Source organism: Pseudophryne corroboree, chromosome 9 (genome assembly GCF_028390025.1).
Source record: "Pseudophryne corroboree isolate aPseCor3 chromosome 9, aPseCor3.hap2, whole genome shotgun sequence".
NCBI classification, from domain to species: domain Eukaryota; kingdom Metazoa; phylum Chordata; class Amphibia; order Anura; family Myobatrachidae; genus Pseudophryne; species Pseudophryne corroboree.
In genome coordinates, this window is record NC_086452.1 from 167,629,073 (window position 1) to 167,653,097 (window position 24,025).

The 24,025-nt window shown below is 48.7% G+C and overlaps 1 protein-coding gene across 5 annotated transcripts in view; it reads left to right on the plus strand.

Annotated features, from left to right (window-relative positions):
* The window catches only part of KYAT3 (kynurenine aminotransferase 3), a 255,249-nt gene that overhangs the window by 131,694 nt on the left and 99,530 nt on the right, over positions 1–24,025 (plus strand). For 4 of the 5 annotated variants that reach the window (XM_063939940.1, XM_063939941.1, XM_063939942.1 and 1 more), the window contains one exon: positions 2,878–2,936. In XM_063939940.1, the coding sequence (XP_063796010.1) occupies positions 2,878–2,936 (59 nt within the window). Of the gene's footprint in view, positions 1–2,712; positions 2,798–2,877; positions 2,937–24,025 lie in introns of those variants that run through there. The other variant, XM_063939943.1, reaches the window with a different exon arrangement.

Below are 24,025 nucleotides of genomic sequence, written 5' to 3' on the forward strand. Positions count from 1 at the left end.
ACTGCGCATGCGCCTGCCGACTGCTGTCTTAGCCCTGCGATCGCCTTTGCCTGATTGACAGGCAGAGGTGGTCGCTGGGCAGGAGGGGGTGGACCGGCAGTGTTTGGCCACCGTTTAGGTGGCGCCGACTGGGTTACGCAGGCGTGCCTGGACCGTTGGGTGGGTGGTCCACGGCGGCTGCGTGATGTCACACGCAGCCGCTGCGACCCGGGCAGCGACAAGTAGCTCCCTGCCAGCGTGCAGGAGCTGCGCTGGTAGGGAGCTACTCTTCTAGGACAAAAGCATTGCCGCCATGCAATGCTTTTGTACTTGTGCGGCGGTGGGGGGGCCCTGACATGAGACTAGCCCTCTGCTGGGCGTCCCCCCGCATGTCAGGGAAGATGATCATAGATGTGCTAAATTTAGCACATCTACGATCAGGTCTGAATCCCCCCTAAGTACAGTATGTGGCACTAGGCTGACAACCATGGGATAATGCTGTCCAAAGGGAATACATACGTATTTTCGCTGCAGACAGGATGCCGGCTGTCAGTATCCGACAGTGGCATCCTGCCCGCCAGAATGCCGGCAGCAGGGCGAGCGCAGAGAGTCCCCTTGCAGGCTTGCTGCACTCCCTACTGGTTCTATTCCCACTCTATGGGTGTCGTGGACACCCACGAGTGGGAATAGCCCCTGTGCGCGCCAGCTGTCGGCATTGTTGTCTGTCGGGATTCCGGCGTCGGTATCCTGACCGCCAGGATCCCTTTAGCCGGCAAATTAACTGCGTTCTGTCCAGGGGAATACATATGTATTTCTGGCGGAAAGTGATGCCGGCTGTCAGTAAGTGGAGCAGTGGGGAGATTACTTCCTCTGCCCAAGGTGTATACTGTGTCTTGCCAGTAGAACAGGGGGAGAAAAATCAGTTGCTCCTCCCCTAATTGGCTGGACTCTGGAGTATGTACTCACGTGGGACCTGTAATGCGACAGTGACAGTGTACGCCATTGAGCACTTTGAGAGACGCTGTTGTAAACCAATATGAAACATCCCCTTCAATTCCAAAACAGCCCGATGTCGTCTAAAATCGTGAGAATTGCACATTACCTCAGTCTGAGTCTCCCAGAAATACACGATCACTCTATAGCACTCTGATCCTTTTAGCTATATACTTTATGAATTATGGGGCTAATTCAGGTTGGATCACAAATCGCCATCCAATCAGAATGATTGCGTTTGCCCGGTGGGCGCATGCGGTGCGCCTGCACCTGTACTTTCTGCGGGAGCCCCGCAGAAAATGCAATCGCCTCTGCCTGGGGGGACGGCAACGCTCTGGTTCCAGGGTGGAGACGGAGCGTTGCGGAGGCAGCCAAATGGTGGGGGGATGTCACGAACGGGGGCAGCTGCCGCGATCGAGAACATATCGGTGGACCTCCTGGCAGGAGTCATCCTTATTCCTCAACCTCCCCGGCAGGAGGCATCCTCCATTTCTGCTAACAAGCAGAAATTGCGATGTGTTCGCAATATCTACTTGTTGAAAGGGGGGCGGCTCCCAGCATGCGATCCAAAGGGATTTGCAATCCTTACCGAATTAGGCCCTATATGTACTATGGGGGTAATTCTGAGTTGATCGAAGCAGCAAATTTGTTAGCAGTTGGGCAAAACCATGTGCACTGCAGGTGTGGCAGATATAACATGTGCAGAGAGAGTTAGATTTGGGTGGGTTATTTTGTTTCTGTGCAGGGTAAATACTGGCTGCTTTATTTTTACACTGCAATTTAGATTTCAGTTTGAACGCACTCCACCCAAATCTAACTCTCTCTGCACATGTTATATCGGCCTCCCCTGCAGTGCACATGGTTTTGCTCAACTGCTAACAAATTTGCTGCTGCGATCAACTCTGAATTAGGCCCTATATATAGTATGTATCATTTTCCCTTAATCTATTTTCCCTATAATCTGTATTTATTCAATGTTCAACACACCAGTGTTCTTGAGCAGCAATTGCTCATTATAACACGCTATTGCTTACATCTAAGGACCCTGATTGAATCCCCTTCATCTACCAGTGACAGACCCCAGTTCCTAGAAACAATACCACAGCCATCACCCACAAGTAGTGCTCCACAGCTATTGACAGCTAACAAATGCAACACTGCCTCCTTCCCACTGTTTATATGGAATCTGTCAACAGTGGAAAACAAACACTGCTAGTATGCATCTTTGGGGATGCATGCCAGGTTAGTTGTCGGTTAGTTCTAAATCCAACTTGGGTAAGGGACCTCTGACATCACCAGAGGGAGGAGCCACGTCACCAGGGGGAGGATCCATGCCTGAACAGGGTACCCGAAATGTACCCTCGCGGGCTTACTTCGCTCGCCACGCTTCGGGCTCGGTGGCTTGCTTCGCTCGCCACCGGGTTACCAAGGGTAGTAATTGGTGGCGTGGGTAGTAGAAGAACTATCCCACTGGCCAAGCTCCTCCCCCTGGTGACGTGGCTCCTCCCCCTGATGTCATAGGTCCTTTAGTCCACTTGATTCTAGCATCTACTGTTAGTTGTCTGTCCCCAGATTTATATAGTTAGAATCATCTACTGTCCACACCATTAGGTGATGTAAAACAAGGGAGATAAATATTTCCAATGAATTTTTCATTCAATAAGTAACTCTTTTCTGTGTTAATAGGATTAACCTTTGAAATGCATAGCTCCAGCACTACTTTACTCCGTTTACCTGTACCTGGTGGGGAATAGCCTGCAAATGTCCCCTGTTTTTATCTTGCCATCCAGATTTATACATTTATCTTTATATAGCTACGACGTTGGTAGTAAATATTATTTTTGTAGCTCATTCTGTGCTGTTTGAGTTACACTGAGTTACTTTATCTAATTTCTTTATTTTCAGACTATGTCTTCAGGACACAAAAATGCTAAACGGATCCAAGGAATTGATGGCAATGTGTGGTAAGAAATCACTGTGTAAGAATGATGAACTTCATATGTCAGAGCAGATCCATTATAAAAACACTGTATTGTAGTTTTAGTCTCTGTGGAGCCCATGGATGAGGCTAATGCTTTCATTATTTTAAATTAACACCAAAAATTGTTTAACATTTCCCACAGTATTGTATATTAGAGGGTCTCTATCCTTTCTATTTATATACAGTAGCATTAATATACCATTATATTGCCTTTTCTGCCTTCTACAGTTCATACGTAGGGTCTGTAACATAGTCTTTAGCCATTCTAGAATTATACCCCCCATATTTATTATATGTTTTACCTGTTTTAATTCACTTCTCACTTTTCATGACCATTACCTGCTCCCTATTCTAACCCTGTTTGCCCTCTAATTTATAATATTAGAATATAACCTGACTGCAGCCTTACCGTGCAAATCCTTCTACGCTTACTTCTAAATATGCAGTGTTCTGCTATATCCCTCATTATCAGTATATGGCAGAGCTCCGCTCTTTCACACTCAGTACATTAGGCTCTCCACCAGTACATGCACTTTCATACAGATTACTACGGCTTTCTAAGATTAACATTAACCAATCATACAGTTGTCCTGCCATTCCCTTGTATCTATTTCTACAGTGTGGTACACTGTATTCCACAGGGAATAACATCGGGGTGTAGAGTTGGATCTTGATCCGAGGCACCAACAGTCTAAAGCTTTGACTGTTCCCAGGATGCCTTGCACCGCCTCCTCTATAACCCCGCCTATGTGCACAGGAGCTCTGTTTATAAGTTGGTGCCTGCAGTGCGGGCAGCTAACGGGGAGGGCTGCGCTAGGCAGCCCTGAAAAGAGCTTTTCTGAAGAAAGAAGACTTCAAGGGCTGCAGCACAGGCACTTAGAAGTGCTATATGTCAGTCTGACATAGCGTGCTGCGGCTCCCTCACCTCCCCCAGCGGCGCTGTATACTCCCACGCCCTGGTTGCCGGGTACTTACAGCAGAGGCGGTCCGGCTTCATCAGGCACACACCCGCCGCTGCTCTCCGGGATCGCGTGGCCGCAAGTTCTGGGAGAAGGCAAGAGAGTACTGCGATCCGGCATGGTCTCTGAAGACTGGCTGCGCCGCTGGCGCGGACACTATAGCTGTGCAGGCACCCAACTATATCCACCAGGGCAAGGAGCACAGGTTGGATTTACTAAAATCCATTTAGTACAGGCTCCATAGTACCCGGTTGTGAAGTACAGCAGAGGGGATAAGGCTCTGACCTGTAGCCCCAGCCCCAGGCGCCATTTACTGCAAATGTTCCCGCCATGGAGCTGCATCTCTCTCTCTCCCTCACTCCCTGTCAGCGTTTGGGCGCCATTACAAGAGCTGCACTGATCCTGAGACTGCTGGGCATTGTGTCCTCTGTAAAGCCGCCTGTCTCATCAGCGCTGTGCATTTACAGGACACTTAAGTATTCTACATGTCGTTTAGACAGTGTTAGTTAAGAAAAAGTGCATTACTAAAGGGATATTTCAGTACAAGTATCCTGTGATATACATCCAGTATTTACTGTGCATTGTTTTATCTGTATACATATATACCTTTACTTAGTATCGCTAGTCCAGTGCAGTTCTATTGTAGTTGTAATAATTTCTGCATTGTAAATGTGACTCTGTGTGCCAATAGCTGCTGTGTGGTTCCTATTCCCAAGGGGGGCTAAGTGCGTCAGGGTCATATATATATATATATATATATATATATATATATATATATATATATATATATATATATATATATTCAAATATATATATATATTCAAATATATGTGTGCGCACAAGTAGGCCAATATAATCTGTAGTTATATCATTAATAATTAATTAAAATTTCTCTGACGTCCTAGTGGATGCTGGGAACTCTGTAAGGACCATGGGGAATAGCGGCTCCGCAGGAGACTGGGCACAAAAGTAAAGCTTTAGGACTACCTGGTGTGCACTGGCTCCTCCCCCTATGACCCTCCTCCAAGCCTCAGTTAGATTTTTGTGCCCGACCGAGAAGGGTGCACACTAGGGGCTCTCCTGAGCTCTTAGTGAAAGTTTTAGTTTTAGGTTTTTTATTTTCAGTGAGACCTGCTGGCAACAGGCTCACTGCATCGAGGGACTAAGGGGAGAAGAAGCGAACTCACCTGCGTGCAGAGTGGATTGGGCTTCTTAGGCTACTGGACACCATTAGCTCCAGAGGGACCAAACACAGGCCCAGCCTCGGAGTCCGGTCCCAGAGCCGCGCCGCCGGCCCCCTTACAGAGCCAGAAGCAAGAAGAGGTCCGGAAAATCGGCGGCAGAAGACATCCTGTCTTCACCAAGGTAGCGCACAGCACTGCAGCTGTGCGCCATTGCTCCTCAGCACACTCCGGTCACTGAGGGTGCAGGGCGCTAGGGGGGGGCGCCCTGAGCAGCAATAGAAACACCTTGGCTGGCGAAAATGCATCACATATAGCCCCCAGGGCTATATGGATGAATTTTAACCCCTGCCAGATTCCACATAAAAGCGGGAGAAAAGGCCGCCGAGAAGGGGGCGGAGCCTATCTCCTCAGCACACAGGCGCCATTTTCCTTCACAGCTCCGCTGAAAGGACGTCTCCCTGACCCTCCCCTGCAGTCCTGCACTACAGAAACAGGGTAAAAAAGAGAGGGGGGCACTAATTGGCGTAATAATTACAAATAGCAGCTATAAGGGGGAAAAACACTTATTTAAGGTTATCCCTGTATATATATATATAGCGCTCTGGTGTGTGCTGGCATACTCTCCCTCTGTCTCCCCAAAGGGCTAGTGGGGTCCTGTCCTCTGTCAGAGCATTCCCTGTGTGTGTGCTGTGTGTCGGTACGTTGTCGACATGTATGAGGAGGAAAATGATGTGGAGGCGGGGCAATTGCCTATAATAGAGATGTCACCCCCTAGGGAGTCGACACCTGAGTGGATAATCTTATGGAAGGAATTACGTGACAGTGTCAGCTCTTTGCAAAAAACAGTTGACGACATAAGACAGCCGGCTACTCAGCTTGTGCCTGTCCAGGCGTCTCAAAAGCCATCAGGGGCTCTAAAACGCCCGTTACCTCAGATGGTAGATACAGACGTCGACACGGATACTGACTCCAGTGTCGACGGGGAAGAGACAAACGTGACTTCCAGTAGGGACACACGTTACATGATTGAGGCAATGAAAAATGTTTTACATATTTCTGATAATACTAATACCACTAAAAAGGGTATTATGTTCGGTGAGAAAAAACTACCTGTAGTTTTTCCTGAATCTGAGGAATTAAATGAGGTGTGTGATGAAGCGTGGGTTTCCCCCGATAAAAAACTGATAATTCCTAAAAAATTATTGGCATTATATCCTTTCCCGCCAGAGATTAGGGCGCGTTGGGAAACACCACCTAGGGTGGATAAAGCACTCACACGCTTATCAAAACAGGTGGTTCTACCCTCTCCTGAGACGGCCGCCCTTAAGGATCCTGCTGATAGAAAGCAGGAAGGTATCCTAAAATGTATTTACACACATACTGGTGTTATACTGCGACCGGCAATCGCCTCAGCCTGGATGTGCAGTGCTGGTTTGGCTTGGTCGGATTCCCTGACTGAAAATATTGATACCCTAGACAGGGACAGTATATTACTGACTATAGAGCATTTAAAAGATGCATTTCTATATATGCGTGATGCACAGCGGGATATTTGCCGACTGGCATCAAGAGTAAGTGCGCTGTCCATTTCTGCCAGAAGAGGGTTATGGACGCGACAGTGGTCAGGTGATGCGGATTCCAAACGGCATATGGAAGTATTGCCTTATAAAGGGGAGGAGTTATTTGGGGTAGGTCTGTCAGATCTGGTGGCCACGGCAACAGCTGGGAAATCCACATTTTTACCCCAGGTCGCCTCTCAACATAAGAAGACGCCGTATTATCAGGCGCAGTCCTTTCGTCCCCATAATGGCAAGCGAGCGAAAGGCTCCTCATTTCTGCCCCGGGGCAGAGGAAGGGGAAAAAGGCTGCAACAGACAGCAAATCCCCAAGAACAGAAGCCCTCTCCCGCTTCTGCCAAGTCCTCAGCATGACGCTGGGGCTTTACAAGCGGACTTAGGCACGGTGGGGGCACGTCTCAAGAATTTCAGCGCGCAGTGGGCTCACTCGCAGGTAGACCCCTGGGTCCTTCAGGTGGTATCTCAGGGGTACAAATTGGAATTCGAGACACCTCCCCCTCGCCGGTTCCTAAAGTCTGCTTTACCGACGTCTCCCTCCGACAGGGAGGCGGTATTGGAGGCCATTCACAAGCTGTATTCTCAGCAGGTGATAATCAAGGTACCCCTCCTGCAACAGGGCAAGGGGTATTATTCAACGCTGTTTGTGGTACCGAAGCCGGACGGCTCGGTGAGACCTATTTTAAATCTGAAATCTTTGAACACTTACATACAAAGGTTCAAGTTCAAGATGGAGTCACTCAGAGCAGTGATCGCGAACCTGGAAGAAGGGGACTATATGGTGTCTCTGGACATCAAGGATGCTTACCTCCATGTCCCAATTTACCCTTCTCACCAAGGGTACCTCAGGTTTGTAGTACAGAACTGTCACTATCAGTTTCAGACGCTGCCGTTTGGATTGTCCACGGCACCCCGGGTCTTTACCAAGGTAATGGCCGAAATGATGATACTTCTTCGAAGATAAGGCGTCTTAATTATCCCTTACTTGGACGATCTCCTGATAAGGGCAAGATCCAAGGAACGGTTAGTAGTCGGAGTAGCACTATCTCAAGTAGTGTTACGACAGCACGGGTGGATTCTAAATATCCCAAAATCACAGCTGATTCCGACGACACGTCTGCTGTTCCTAGGGATGATTCTGGACACAGTCCAGAAAAAGGTGTTTCTTCCGGAAGAAAAAGCCAGGGAGTTATCCGAGTTAGTCAGAAACCTCCTGAAACCAGACCGGGTCTCAGTGCATCAATGCACAAGGGTCCTGGGAAAAATGGTGGCTTCCTACGAAGCGATTCCATTCGGCAGATTCCACGCAAGAACATTTCAGTGGGATCTGCTGGACAAATGGTCCGGATCGCATCTTCACATGCATCAGCGGATAACCCTGTCCCCAAGGACAAGAGTGTCTCTCCTGTGGTGGTTGCAGAGTGCTCATCTTCTAGAGGGCCGCAGATTCGGCATTCAGGACTGGATCCTGGTGACCACGGATGCCAGCCTGAGAGGCTGGGGAGCAGTCACACAGGGAAGAAATTTCCAGGGCTTGTGGTCAAGCCTGGAAACGTCATTTCACATAAATATCCTGGAACTAAGGGCCATTTACAATGCTCTAAGCCAAGCAAGACCTCTGCTTCAGGGTCTGCCGGTGTTGATCCAGTCGGACAACATCACGGCAGTCGCCCACGTAAACAGACAGGGCGGCACGAGAAGCAGGAGGGCAATGGCGGAAGCTGCAAGGATTCTTCGCTGGGCGGAAAATCATGTGATAGCACTGTCAGCAGTGTTCATTCCGGGAGTGGACAACTGGGAAGCAGACTTCCTCAGCAGACACGACCTCCACCCGGGAGAGTGGGGACTTCATCCAGAAGTCTTCCACATGATTGTAAACCGTTGGGAAAAACCAAAGGTGGACATGATGGCGTCCCGCCTCAACAAAAAACTAGACAGGTATTGCGCCAGGTCAAGGGACCCTCAGGCAATAGCTGTGGACGCTCTGGTAACACCGTGGGTGTACCAGTCAGTGTATGTGTTCCCTCCTCTGCCTCTCATACCCAAGGTACTGAGAATCATAAGAAGGAGAGGAGTAAGGACTATACTCGTGGCTCCGGATTGGCCAAGAAGGACTTGGTACCCGGAACTTCAAGAGATGCTCACAGAGGAACCGTGGCCTCTACCTCTAAGAAGGGATCTGCTCCAGCAGGGACCCTGTCTGTTCCAAGACTTACCGCGGCTGCGTTTGACGGCATGGCGGTTGAACACCGGATCCTGAAGGAAAAAGGCATTCCGGATGAAGTCATCCCTACCCTGATCAAAGCCAGGAAGGATGTAACCGCACAACATTATCACCGTATTTGGCGTAAATATGTTGCGTGGTGCGAGGCCAGGAAGGCCCCTACAGAGAAATTTCAACTGGTTCGTTTCCTGCATTTCCTGCAAACAGGACTGTCTATGGGCCTAAAATTAGGGTCCATTAAGGTTCAAATTTCGGCCCTGTCAATTTTCTTCCAGAAAGAACTGGCTTCAGTTCCTGAAGTTCAGACGTTTGTCAAGGGGGTACTGCATATACAACCTCCTTTTGTGCCTCCAGTGGCACCTTGGGATCTCAATGTAGTTTTGGGGTTCCTAAAATCACATTGGTTTGAACCACTCACCACTGTGGACTTAAAATATCTCACATGGAAAGTGGTAATGCTGTTGGCCCTGGCTTCAGCCAGGCGTGTCTCAGAATTGGCGGCTTTATCCTATAAAAGCCCTTACCTAAATTTTCATTCGGACAGGGCAGAATTGAGGACTCGTCCTCAATTTCTCCCTAAGGTGGTTTCAGCGTTTCACCTGAACCAGCCTATTGTGGTACCTGCGGCTACTAGGGACTTGGAGGACTCCAAGTTGCTGGACGTAGTCAGGGCCCTGAAAATATATGTTTCCAGGACGGCTGGAGTCAGGAAATCTGACTCGCTGTTTATCCTGTATGCACCCAACAAGCTGGGTGCTCCTGCTTCTAAGCAGACTATTGCTCGCTGGATTTGTAGTACAATTCAGCTTGCACATTCTGTGGCAGGCCTGCCACAGCCAAAATCTGTGAAAGCCCATTCCACAAGGAAGGTGGGCTCATCTTGGGCGGCTGCCCGAGGGGTCTCGGCGTTACAACTTTGCCGAGCAGCTACTTGGTCAGGGGCAAACACGTTTGCTAAATTCTACAAATTTGATACCCTGGCTGAGGAGGACCTGGTGTTCTCTCATTCGGTGCTGCAGAGTCATCCGCACTCTCCCGCCCGTTTGGGAGCTTTGGTATAATCCCCATGGTCCTTACGGAGTTCCCAGCATCCACTAGGACGTCAGAGAAAATAAGAATTTACTTACCGATAATTCTATTTCTCGTAGTCCGTAGTGGATGCTGGGCGCCCATCCCAAGTGCGGATTGTCTGCAATACTTGTACATAGTTATTGTTACAAAAATCGGGTTATTATTGTTGTGAGCCATCTTTCCAGAGGCTCCTCTGTTATCATGCTGTTAACTGGGTTCAGATCACAGGTTATACGGTGTGATTGGTGTGGCTGGTATGAGTCTTACCCGGGATTCAAAATCCTTCCTTATTGTGTACGCTCGTCCGGGCACAGTATCCTAACTGAGGCTTGGAGGAGGGTCATAGGGGGAGGAGCCAGTGCACACCAGGTAGTCCTAAAGCTTTACTTTTGTGCCCAGTCTTCTGCGGAGCCGCTATTCCCCATGGTCCTTACGGAGTTCCCAGCATCCACTACGGACTACGAGAAATAGAATTATCGGTAAGTAAATTCTTATTATTTTAATAAAAACAAACATTTTCAAATGCATTCCTCACTGTCATGAGTGGCTGCTGGTCACTAGTTATAATGGTTTAAATGTATTCAAAATGAAAGTGATCAGCGCCTATTAATGCCCAGAAATTGAAGGTGAGGTTTAGTACAAAAGTACAAAAGACAATTGATATTAAAAGTTTATCTGTCCATCAAAAGAGGGTCCCGGGTAACTACCGACGCGTTTCGTCTTTAAGGCAAGACTTTTTCATTGCCTTAAAGAAGAAACGCGTCGAGGGTTACACTTGACCCTCTATTGATTGACAGATAAACTTTTAATATCAATTGTCTTTTGTACGTGTGATACCTGCTTATTTTAACCCTGGATATTTTTATGTACTAATTAAATGTGAATATTTCTTTCTACTACAATACTGTGGAGTGTGATATGTTGGGATTATTTCCATTAACACCCACTTAGTAGTAAAATGTTATAAGTACATATAGGTTAAAACGGTACACACTATTTGTTGTTTCTTCTCTTTTACATATAACTGTGATTTTACTGGTCTAAGGACTGAAGATTTCCGCTTGAGATAAGTGCTTTTTCCAACTTTTTTAACATCACCAGCTCACTAAACCTCACTCTATGTCCCCACCTTCAATTTCTGGGCATTAATAGGTGCTGATCACTTTCATTTTTGAAATATGTATATATATATATATATATATATATATATATATGTGTGTGTTTCACAGGATATACTACCTTGGTATTTTTCTCTGTGTATTTCAGTCACCATATAACATTTAAATCCTCTGTGCTCTGCATTTGCAGTCACACTACATAGGGTTTTTTTGTCAGGTACTGTGTCTGGCTATATTGTACTGTTACATCCTAAGGCTACATTCCCACATGTCTGCTACACAGGGTGGGAGATCCGTGGCTGATCCTGTGTCATGCAGTGCTGACGCCGCAGATGTACCTGAGGATAATATTCCAGCTGAGGGTCCAGGTACCGGGGGTTCAGTACCCCTCAGTCAGCCTTCAGCACCGGTGGCACACCAAGACCCACCCTGGTCTGCTTTTTCTAATTTGCTGACTATGCTAGTAATGAGACTTACGCTTCCTGTTGGACATCCTGTGCCATTACAGCCACATACTGTCCCTGCAGTTATCCGCCATGGGCAGATAATCTGTCAACTCTGTTACAGCAATTAAATCAGTCTTTGGTTAAACAAAAACCTAACCCTCGCCCTCCTAGGACCAAAGGGTCATCTAAGCGGGCCATTACTTCCTCACAATCCACGCATGTTACAGATACTTCATCCGATGAAGATGGCGTATACACTGATCCCTCAGACACTGATGCAGATGCTTCTGATGGGGAATCTATTTCACAGGTGGATGTTCCTGACCTCTTGGAGGCTATCAAACTGATTCTTCAGATTGATGATGAATCTGAACCTCCAGATGCGTCTAAGAAACCCAATAAGTTCAAACGTCAGACGGTCACTAAATTAGTTTTGCCCCATTCTGACCATTTAGTTGACATACATCAGGAATCCTGGGAGTATCCAGGAAGGAAATTCTCCCTGTCTAAGAAGATGCTAGCTCGTTATCCCCTCGCTGCAGAGTTTAGTAAAAATTGGGAAACACCACAGTCGGTGGACTCGCATGTCGCACGTCTGGTGGTGTCCTCTACTCTGCCTGTCACTACCGTCACCTCTCTGAAGGAACCGACGGATAAGCGTATGGAGGGTTGCTTGAAGTCTATTACACCCTTGCAGGTGCTGTGCATAGACCCACTATAGCAGCCTCTTGGGCTGCGAAGGCTATTGAAGCCTGGGTTCAAGAAGTTGAAGCGGAGCTACCTTCTAATTTCTCTAACGTCCTAGTGGATGCTGGGGACTCCATAAGGACCATGGGGAATAGACGGGCTCCGCAGGAGACAGGGCACTTTAAGAAAGAATTAGGAATACTGGTGTGCACTGGCTCCTCCCTCTATGTCCCTCCTCCAGACCTCAGTTAGAATCTGTGCCCGGACGAACTGGGTGCACTTTAGTGAGCTCTCCTGAGCTTGCTGATAAGAAAGTATTTTGTTAGGATTTTTAATTTTCAGAGAGATCTGCTGGCAACAGACTCTCTGCTACGTGGGACTGAGGGGAAAGAAGCAGCCCTACTAACTGCGGATAGATCATGCTTCTTAGGCTACTGGACACCATTAGCTCCAGAGGGATCGAACACAGGAACGCACCCTTGGTCGTCCGATCCCAGAGCCGCGCCGCCGTCCCCCTCGCAGAGCCAGAAGCCGGCGTGAGAAGCAAGAAGACTTCGAAAGCGGCGGCAGAAGACTCCAGTCTTTATATGAGGTAGCGCACAGCACTGCAGCTGTGCGCCATTGCTCCCACATTAAACCTGCACACTCCGGTCACTGTAGGGTGCAGGGCGCAGGGGGGGGGCGCCCTGGGCAGCAATTAAGTACCTCTTGGCATAAAAGAGCATATATACAGTTGGGTACTGTATATATGCATGAGCCCCCGCCATTATTTTACACAAAATCGCGGGACAGAAGCCCGCCGCTGAGGGGGCGGGGCTTCTTCCTCAGCACTCACCAGCGCCATTTTCTCTCCACAGCTCCCCTGAGAGGAAGCTCCCCAGGCTCTCCCCTGCAGAAGCACGATAGAAGAGGGTGAAAAAGAGAGGGGGGGGGGGCACATAAATTTGGCGTAAAAACAATGTATACAGCAGCTACTGGGTTAACACTACGTTACTGTGTGATTCCTGGGTCATATAGCGCTGGGGTGTGTGCTGGCATACTCTCTCTCTGTCTCTCCAAAGGGCCTTGTGGGGGAACTGTCTTCAAATAGAGCATCCCCTGTGTGTGTGGTGTGTCGGTACGTGTGTGTCGACATGTCTGAGGTAAAAGGCTCCCCTAAGGAGGAGATGGAGCAAATAATAAGATTTTACTTACCGATAAATCTATTTCTCATAGTCCGTAGTGGATGCTGGGACTCCGTAAGGACCATGGGGAATAGCGGCTCCGCAGGAGACAGGGCACAAGAATAAAAGCTTTAGGATCAGGTGGTGTGCACTGGCTCCTCCCCCTATGACCCTCCTCCAAGCCTCAGTTAGGATACTGTGCCCGGACGAGCGTACATAATAAGGAAGGATATTGAATCCCGGGTAAGACTCATACCAGCCACACCAATCACACCGTACAACTCGTGATCTGAACCCCGTTAACAGTATGATAACAACGAAGGAGCCTCTGAAAAGATGGCTCACAACAACAATAACCCGATTTTGTTAACAATAACTATGTACAAGTATTGCAGACAATCCGCACTTGGGATGGGCGCCCAGCATCCACTACGGACTATGAGAAATAGATTTATCGGTAAGTAAAATCTTATTTTCTCTGACGTCCTAGTGGATGCTGGGACTCCGTAAGGACCATGGGGATTATACCAAAGCTCCCAAACGGGCGGGAGAGTGCGGATGACTCTGCAGCACCGAATGAGAGAACTCCAGGTCCTCCTCAGCCAGGGTATCAAATTTGTAGAATTTAGCAAACGTGTTTGCCCCTGACCACGTAGCTGCTCGGCAAAGTTGTAAAGCCGAGACCCCTCGGGCAGCCGCCCAAGATGAGCCCACTTTCCTTGTGGAATGGGCTTTTACAGATTTAGGCTGTGGCAGGCCTGCCACAGAATGTGCAAGTTGAATTGTACTACAAATCCAACGAGCAATAGTCTGCTTAGAAGCAGGAGCACCCAGCTTGTTGGGTGCATACAGGATAAACAGCGAGTCAGACTTTCTGACTCCAGCCGTCCTGGAAACATATATTTTCAGGGCCCTGACAACGTCAAGTAACTTGGAGTCCTCCAAGTCCCTAGTAGCCGCAGGCACCACAATTGGTTGGTTCATGTGAAAAGCAGAAACCACCTTAGGGAGAAATTGAGGACAAGTCCTCAATTCTGCCCTGTCAGAATGAAAAATTAAGTAAGGGCTTTTATATGATAAAGCCGCCAATTCTGACACACACCTGGCTGAAGCCAGGGCTAACAGCATCGTCACCTTCCATGTGAGATATTTTAAGTCCACAGTGGTGAGTGGTTCAAACCAATGTGACTTAAGGAACCTCAAAACGACATTGAGATCCCAAGGTGCCACTGGAGGCACAAAAGGAGGTTGTATATGCAGTACCCCTTTTACAAATGTCTGAACTTCAGGTACTGAAGCCAGTTCTTTCTGGAAGAAAATCGACAGGGCCGAAATTTGAACCTTAATGGACCCTAATTTTAGGCCCATAGACAGTCCTGTTTGCAGGAAATGGAGGAAACGACCCAGTTGAAATTCCTCTGTAGGGGCCTTCTTGGCCTCACACCACGCAACATATTTTCGCCAAATGCGGTGATAATGTTTTGCGGTTACATCCTTCCTGGCTTTGACCAGGGTAGGGATGACTTCATCTGGAATGCCTTTTTCCTTCAGGATCCGGCGTTCAACCGCCATGCCGTCAAACGCAGCCGCGGTAAGTCTTGGAACAGACAAGGCCCCTGCTGGAGCAGGTCCTTTCTTAGAGGTAGAGGCCACGGGTCTTCCGTGAGCATCTCCTGAAGTTCCGGGTACCAAGTCCTTCTTGGCCAATCCGGAACCGCGAGTATCGTTCTTACTCCTCCCCTTCGTATGATTCTCAGTACTTTTGGTATGAGAGGCAGAGGAGGGAACACATACACTGACTGGTACACCCACGGTGTCACCAGAGCGTCCACCGCTATTGCCTGAGGGTCCCTTGACCTGGCGCAATATCTGTCTAATTTTTTGTTTAGACGTGACGCCATCATGTCCACCTTTGGTTTTTCCCAACGGTTTACAATCAGGTGGAAGACTTCTGGGTGAAGTCCCCACTCTCCCTGGTGAAGGTCGTGTCTGCTGAGGAAGTCTGCTTCCCAGTTGTCCACTCCCGGAATGAACACTGCTGACAGAGCTATCACATGATTTTCCGCCCAGCGAAGAATCCTTGCAGCCTCTGCCATTGCCCTCCTGCTTCTCGTGCCGCCCTGTCTGTTTACGTGGGCGACTGACGTGATGTTGTCCGATTGGATCAATACCGCCTGACCCTGAAGCAGGGGTTTCGCTTGACTTAGGGCATTGTAAATGGCCCGTAGTTCCAGAATGTTTATATGAAGAGATGTTTCCATGCTTGACCACAAGCCCTGGAAGTTTTTTCCCTGTGTGACTGCTCCCCAGCCTCTCAGGCTTGCATCCGTGGTCACCAGGATCCAATCCTGAATGCCGAATCTGCGGCCCTCTAGAAGATGAGCACTCTGCAACCACCACAGGAGAGACACCCTTGTCTTTGGTGACAGGGTTATCCGCTGCTGCATCTGAAGATGCGAACCGGACCATTTGTCCAGTAGATCCCACTGAAACGTTCTTGCATGGAATCTTCCGAATGGAATTGCTTCGTAAGAAGCCACCATTTTTCCCAGGACCCTCGTGCACTGATGCACAGACACCTGGGCTGGTTTTAGGAGGTTCCTGACTAGCTCGGATAACTCCTTGGCCTTCTCCTCCGGGAGAAAAACCTTCTTCTGGACTGTGTCCAGAATCATTCCTAGGAACAGAAGACGTGTCGTTGGAATCAGCTGCGATTTTGGAATATTTAGGATCCACCCGTGCTGACGTAACACTATCTGAGATAGTGCTACTCCGACTTCTAACTGTTCCCTGGACCTTGCCCTTATCAGGAGATCGTCCAAGTAAGGGATAATTAATACGCCTTTTCTTCGAAGAAGAATCATCATTTCGGCCATTACCTTGGTAAAGACCCGAGGTGCCGTGGACAACCCAAACGGCAGCGTCTGAAACTGATAATGACAGTCTTGTACTACAAACCTGAGATACCCTTGGTGAGAAGGGTAGATTGGGACGTGGAGATAAGCATCTTTGATGTCCAGAGACACCATATAGTCCCCTTCTTCCAGGTTCGCTATCACCGCTCTGAGTGATTCCATCTTGAATTTGAACCTTTTTATGTAAGTGTTCAAGGATTTCAGATTTAAAATTGGTCTCACCGAGCCGTCCGGCTTCGGTACCACAAACCGCGTGGAATAATACCCCTTTCCTTGTTGTAGGAGGGGTACCTTGATTATCACCTGCTGGGAATACAGCTTGTGAATGGCTTCCAGAACTGCCTCCCTGTCGGAGGGAGACTTTGGCAGAGCAGACTTCAGGAACCGGCGAGGGGGAAACGCCTCGAATTCCAGTTTGTACCCCTGCGATACTACCTGTAGAATCCAGGGATCCACTTGCGAGTGAGCCCACTGCGCGTTGAAATTCTTGAGACGGGCCCCCACCAAGCCTGAGTCTGCTTGTAAAGCCCCAGCGTCATGCTGAAGACTTGGCAGAAGCAGGGGAAGGCTTCTGATCCTGGGAAGCGGCTGCATGGTGCAGTCTTTTTCCCCTTCCTCTGCCCCGGGGCAGAAAGGAATGGCCTTTTGCTCGCTTGTATTTATGGGAACGAAAGGACTGAGTTTGAAAAGACGGTGTCTTTTTCTGTTGATGTGAAGTGACCTGGGGTAAGAAGGTGGACTTTCCAGCCGTTGCCGTGGCCACCAGGTCCGAAAGACCAGCCCCAAATAACTCCTCCCCTTTATACGGCAATACTTCCATATGTCGTTTGGAATCCGCATCCCCTGACCACTGACGCGTCCATAACGTTCTTCTGGCAGAGATGGACATAGCACTTACTCTTGATGCCAGGGTGCAAATATCCCTCTGTGCATCACGCATATATAGTAATGCATCCTTCAAATGCTCTATAGTTAACAATATATTGTCCCTATCCAGGGTATCAATATTTTCAGTCAGGGAATCCGACCACGCGACTCCAGCACTGCACATCCAGGCTGAAGCGATTGCTGGTCGCAGTATAACACCAGTATGTGTGTATATACTTTTTAGGATATTTTCCAGCCTCCTATCAGCTGGTTCTTTGAGGGTGGCCGTATCAGGAGACGGTAACGCTACTTGTTTAGATAAACGTGTGAGCGCCTTATCTACCTTAGGGGGTGTTTCCCAACGTGTCCTAACCTCTGATGGGAAAGGATATAGTGCCAATAATTTATTAGAAATTAGCAGTTTTTTGTCGGGAGAAACCCACGCTTTATCACATACCTCATTCAATTCATCTGACTCAGGAAAAACTATTGGTAGTTTTTTCACCCCCCACATAATACCCTTCTTAGTGGTATTTGTAGTGTCAGAAATGTGCAATGCTTCCTTCATTGCCGTGATCATGTAACGTGTGGCCCTACTGGACATTACGTTCGACTCATCACCGTCGACACTAGACTCCGTATCTGTGTCTGGGTCTGTGTCGACCCACTGAGGTAACGGGCGTTTTAGGGCCCCTGACGGTGTCTGAGACGCCTGGACAGGCACTAATTGATTTGCCGGCTGTCTCATGTCGTCAACAGTTTTTTGCAAAGTGTTGACATTATCACTTAATTGTTTGAACACGATCATCCAGTCAGGTGTCGACTCCCTAGGGGGTGACATCACTAACGCAGGCAATTGCTCCGCCTCCACATCATTTTCCTCCTCATACATGTCGACACACACGTACCGACACACAGCACACACACCGGGAATGCTCTGATAGAGGACAGGACCCCACGAGCCCTTTGGAGAGACAGAGGGAGAGTCTGCCAGCACACACCCAGCGCTATATATATATATATATACAGGGATAACCTTATATAAGTGTTATTCCCTTATAGCTGCTGTTTATATTGTCATTTGCTGCCAATAGTGCCCCCCCTTCTCTTTTTTTACCCTGATTCTGAAGCAAGACTGCAGGGGAGAGTCAGGGAGCCGTCCTTCCAGCGGAACTGTGAGGGAAAATGGCGCTTGTGTGCTGAGGAGATAGGCTCCGCCCCTTCACGACGTCCTTATCTCCCGCTTTTTTGTGTAAAAATGGCAGGGGTTAAAATACATCCATATAGCCCAGGAGCTATATGTGATGTATTCTTTTGCCACCTAAGGTATATATCATTTATATTGCGTCTCAGGGCGCTCCCCCCCAAGCGCCCTGCACCCTCAGTGACCGGAGTGTGAAGTGTGCTGAGAGCAATGGCGCACAGCTGCGGTGCTGTGCGCTACCTTAGTCTGAAGACAGGATTGTCTTCTGCCGCCGATTTCACCGGACCTCTTCGTCTCTTCTGGCTCTGTAAGGGGGACGGCGGCGCGGCTCCGGTGACCCATCCAGGCTGTACCTGTGATCGTCCCTCTGGAGCTAATGTCCAGTAGCCTAAGAAGCCCAATCCACTCTGCACGCAGGTGAGTTCGCTTCTTCTCCCCTTAGTCCCACGATGCAGTGAGCCTGTTGCCAGCAGGACTCACTGAAAATAAAAAAAAACTAAATTAAACTTTTATTCTAAGCAGCTCAGGAGAGCCACCTAGCCTGCACCCTTCTCGTTCGGGCACAAAAATCTAACTGAGGCTTGGAGGAGGGTCATAGGGGGAGGAGCCAGTGCACACCACCTGATCCTAAAGCTTTTATTCTTGTGCCCTGTCTCCTGCGGAGCCGCTATTCCCCATGGTCCTTACGGAGTCCCAGCATCCACTAGGACGTCAGAGAAATGTGTGTGAGAGGGTGTCTCCGTCGACAACGCCGACACCTGTTTGGATATGTGTAATTAAGTGCTAAGGTGAATTTATTGCACAAAAGATTAGAGAACAGACAGGAAATCTACCCATGTCTGTCCCTATGGCGCAGAGACCTTCAGAGTCTCACAATGCTTACTATCCAAAATAATAGACACTGATATCGACACGGAGTTTGACTCCAGTGTCGACTACGATAATGCAAAGTTACAGCCAAAATGGCAGAAAAGTATTCAATATATGATTATTGTAATAAAGATGATTTGCATATCACTGATGACTCATCTGTCCCTGACGCATTTTAAGGGGAAGAAAGCTGAGGATAATTTCCCTCCTCTCCTGAGGAAAAAGAGCGGGAATCTCCAGACAAGAGACTGCAGCTTCCCACAAAGAATTCTCAGGCAGTATCCTTTCCCCACTAGGGCCAGGATGTGATGGGAATCTTCCCCTAGGGTGTCACGTTTGCCCAAAAGGTAGCCCTAGCTATTCTCAGGGATCCTGCAGATAGTGTGCACATTTTGGTACACTACTCAGACCGGCGATTGTTTCGGCATGGATTTATAGCGCTGTGGCGGCGTGGACAGGTACCTTATCAGCAGAAATTGAGACCCTAGGTTGTATATATATATATATATATGTGTGTATATGTAGATATATATATATATATATATATATATATTTATTAAAGATGCTGTCTTAAGAGATATATATCATAAAACATGCCCAAAGAGACATGAGTATACTGGGTCCTAGAGGCAAAGCTATGTCGATTTCTGCTTGATGTATCCTGTAGAATATGCAATGGACAGATGATGCCAACTTAAGTGGCATATGGAAGGCTGAGGATTGTGTGGAGAAGGGTTCTCGGACCTGGTCTCCACAGCTATAGCTGGTAATTCTGATATTTTGCCGTATATTCCTGCACAGCCTAGGAAAGCACGTCATTATCAAATGCAGCCTTTCGAACAAAGAAACAAGAAAGTCCGAGGTGCGTCCTTTCTTGCCAGAGGCGGGGGCAGAGGAAACCAGCTGCACAACACAGCTAGTTCCCAGGAACAGAGGTCCTCCCCGGCCTCTACGAAAATCCACCGCATGTCGCTGGGGCGGAGCTAGGCCCGGTGGGGGCACGCGTTCGTAAGTTCAGCCACAAGTGGGTTCACTCCCTGTTAGATCCCTGGGCAATAGATATTGTGTCTCAGGGATACAAGCTGGACTTTGAGAAGATGCCTCCTCACTGACGGACCTGCCGGATTCCCCCCCCCGAGAGGGAAACAGGGTTAACTGCAATTCACAAATTGTATCTTCAACAGGTGGTGGTCAAGGTTCCCCTCCTTCAACAAGGTGGGGGTTATTATTCGACCATGTTGTAGTCCCGAAACCAGATTGTTCGGTCAGACCCATATTGAATTTAAAATCCCTGAACATATACTTGAAAAGTTCAAGTTCAAGATGGAATCGCTCAGAGCGGTCATCGCAAGGGAGGAGGACTTTATGGTGTCTCTGGACATAAGGGATACTTACCTTCGTGTCCCCGTTTATCCACCTCATCAGGAGTACCTCAGATTTGTGGTTCAGGATTGTCATTACCAATTCCAGACGTTGCCGTTTGGTCTGTCCACGGCACCGAGAATATTTACCAAGGTAATGGCAGTAATGATGGTGCTCCTGCGAAAGCAAGGAGTCACAATTTTCCCATACTTGGACGATCTCCTCATGAAGGCGAGGTCCAGAGAGCAGTTGCTGATTAGTGTAGCACGCTCTCGGGAAGTGTTACAACAGCACGGCTGGATTCTGAGTATTCCAAGGTCGCAGCTGATTCCTACGACGCGTCTGCCCTTCCTGGGCATGATTCTGGACACAGACCAGAAGAAGGTTTTTCTCCCGACGGAGAAGGCTCAGGAACTCATGACACTGGTCAGAGACTTCTTAAAACCAAAACAGGTGTCGGTGCATCACTGCACGAGAGTCCTGGGAAAGATGGTGGCGTCATACGAGGCCATTCCCTTCGGCAGCTTCCATGCGAGGACCTTTTCAATGGGATCTGTTGGACAAGTGGTCCGGATCGCATCTACAGATGCATCGGCTGATCACCCTATCCCCCAGGGCCAGGGTGTCTCTTCTGTGGTGGCTGCAGAGTACTCACCTTCTCGAGGGCCGCAGGTTCGGCATTCAGGACTGGGTCCTGGTGACCACGGATGCAAGCCTCCGAGGGTGGGGGGCAGTCACTCGGGGAAGAAATTTCCAGGGGTTGTGGTCAAGTCAGGAGACTTGTCTGCACATCAATATCCTGGAACTAAGGGCCGTTTACAACGCCCTGAGTCAAGCGGGGCCTCTGCTTCGCGACCAACCGATGCTGATTCAGTCAGACAACATCACCGCAGTGGCTCATGTGAACCGTCAGGGCGGCACATGAAACAGGGTGGCGATGGCAGAAGCCACCAGAATTCTTCGCTGGGCGGAGAATCACGTGCAAGCACTGTCAGCAGTGTTCATTCCGGGAGTGGACAACTGGGAAGCAGACTTCCTCAGCAGGCACGACCTCCACCCGGGAGAGTGGGGACTTCATCAAGAAGTCTTCACACAGATTACAAATCGATGGGAACTGCCACAGGTGGACAGGATGGCATCCCGCCTCAACAAAAAGCTACAAAGATATTGCGCCAGGTCAAGAGACCCTCAGGCGATAGCTATGGACGCACTAGTGACACCGTGGGTGTTCCAGTCGGTTTATGTGTTTCCTCCTCTTCCTCTCATTCCCAAGGTGCTGAGAATCGTAAGAAAAAGAGGAGTGAGAACAATACTCATTGTTCCGGATTGGCCAAGAAGGACTTGGTTTCCGGAACTGCAAGAAATGCTCACAGAGGACCCATGGCCTCTGCCTCTCAGACAGGATCTGTTGCAACAGGGGCCCTGTCGGTTCCAAGACTTACCGCGGCTGCGTTTGACGGCATGGCGGTTGAACGCCGGATCCTAGCGGAGAAAGGCATTCCGGATGAGGTTATTCCTACGCTGATAAAGGCTAGGAAGGACGTGACAGCAAAGCATTATCACCGTATATGGCGAAAATATGTTGCTTGGTGTGAGGCCAGGAAGGCCCCTACAGAGGAATTCCAGCTGGGCCGTTTCCTTCACTTCCTACAGTCGGGAGTGACTATGGGCTTAAAATTAGGGTCCATTAAGGTCCAGATTTCGGCCCTATCCATTTTCTTTCAAAGGGAACTGGCTTCTCTTCCTGAAGTTCAGACGTTTGTAAAGGGAGTGCTGCATATTCAGCCCCCTTTTGTGCCACCAGTGGCACCTTGGGATCTTAACGTGGTGTTGAATTTCCTGAAATCTCACTGGTTTGAGCCACTTAAGACCGTGGAGCTAAAGTATCTCACGTGGAAGGTGGTCATGCTATTGGCCTTAGCTTCGGCTAGGCGTGTGTCAGAATTGGCGGCTTTGTCATGTAAAAGCCCCTATCTGGTTTTCCATATGGACAGGGCAGAATTACGAACTCGTCCGCAATTTCTGCCGAAGGTGGTGTCATCTTTTCATTTGAACCAACCTATTGTGGTGCCTGCGGCTACTCGTGACTTGGAGGATTCCAAGTTACTAGATGTAGTCAGGGCTTTGAAGATTTATGTAGCCAGAACGGCTGGAGTCAGGAAAACTGACTCGCTGTTTATCCTGTATGCATCCAACAAGCTGGGTGCTCTTGCTTCAAAGCAAACTATTGCTCGCTGGATCGGTAACACGATTCAGCAGGCTCATTCTGCGGCTGGATTGCCGCCTCCAAAATCAGTAAAAGCCCATTCCACAAGGAAGGTGGGCTCTTCTTGGGCGGCTGCCTGAGGGGTCTCGGCATTACAGCTTTGCCGAGCAGCTACTTGGTCGGGTTCAAACACTTTTGCAAAATTCTACAAGTTTGATACCCTGGCTGAGGAGGACCTTGTATTTGCTCATTCGGTGCTGCAGAGTCATCCGCACTCTCCCGCCCGTTTGGGAGCTTTGGTATAATCCCCATGGTCCTTACGGAGTCCCCAGCATCCACTAGGACGTTAGAGAAAATAAGATTTTACTTACCGGTAAATCTTTTTCTCGTAGTCCGTAGTGGATGCTGGGCGCCCGTCCCAAGTGCGGACTTCTTCTGCAATACTTGTATATAGTTATTGCTTACATAAGGGTTATGTTATGGTTGCATCAGGTTGGTCTGATGCTCTGTTGTTGTTCATACGGTTAACTGGGTAAGTTTATCACGAGTTATACGGTGTGGCTGGTATGAGTCTTACCCTGGATTACTAAATCCTTTCCTTGTACTGTCAGCTCTTCCGGGCACAGTTTCCTTAACTGAGGTCTGGAGGAGGGACATAGAGGGAGGAGCCAGTGCACACCAGTATTCCTAATTCTTTCTTAAAGTGCCCTGTCTCCTGCGGAGCCCGTCTATTCCCCATGGTCCTTACGGAGTCCCCAGCATCAACTACGGACTACGAGAAATAGATTTACCGGTAAGTAAAATCTTATTTTTTCTGATAATGCCAGACAGTATCGTTCATATATTATCACAGCCTCTCATTATTTACAGGAGGCGGCCTCTGATGCTGGTGTCCTGGCGGCCAAAGCGTCTGCTACGTCCAATTTGGCCCGCCGGATTCTCTGGTTGCAGTCCTGGTCTATGCATCTGGACCTTGGAGGTTATCCCCTTTAAGGGAGACATCCTGTTTGGGGAAGATCTGAACAAGATTGTTGCTGACTTAGCATCTGCTAATACTGCATGTATGCCTAGTACTAATCCTTCGGTTCAGATGGCTAGGAGTACCACTTTTCATTCCTTTCGACCTCCAAGTAAAGCAAAGGGGCAGGCATACCCGAAACGGGCTCGCACTTCCAAAACCTCTAAGCCCAAACCTAAACTTTCCTGGGCTGCCCGTCAGCCT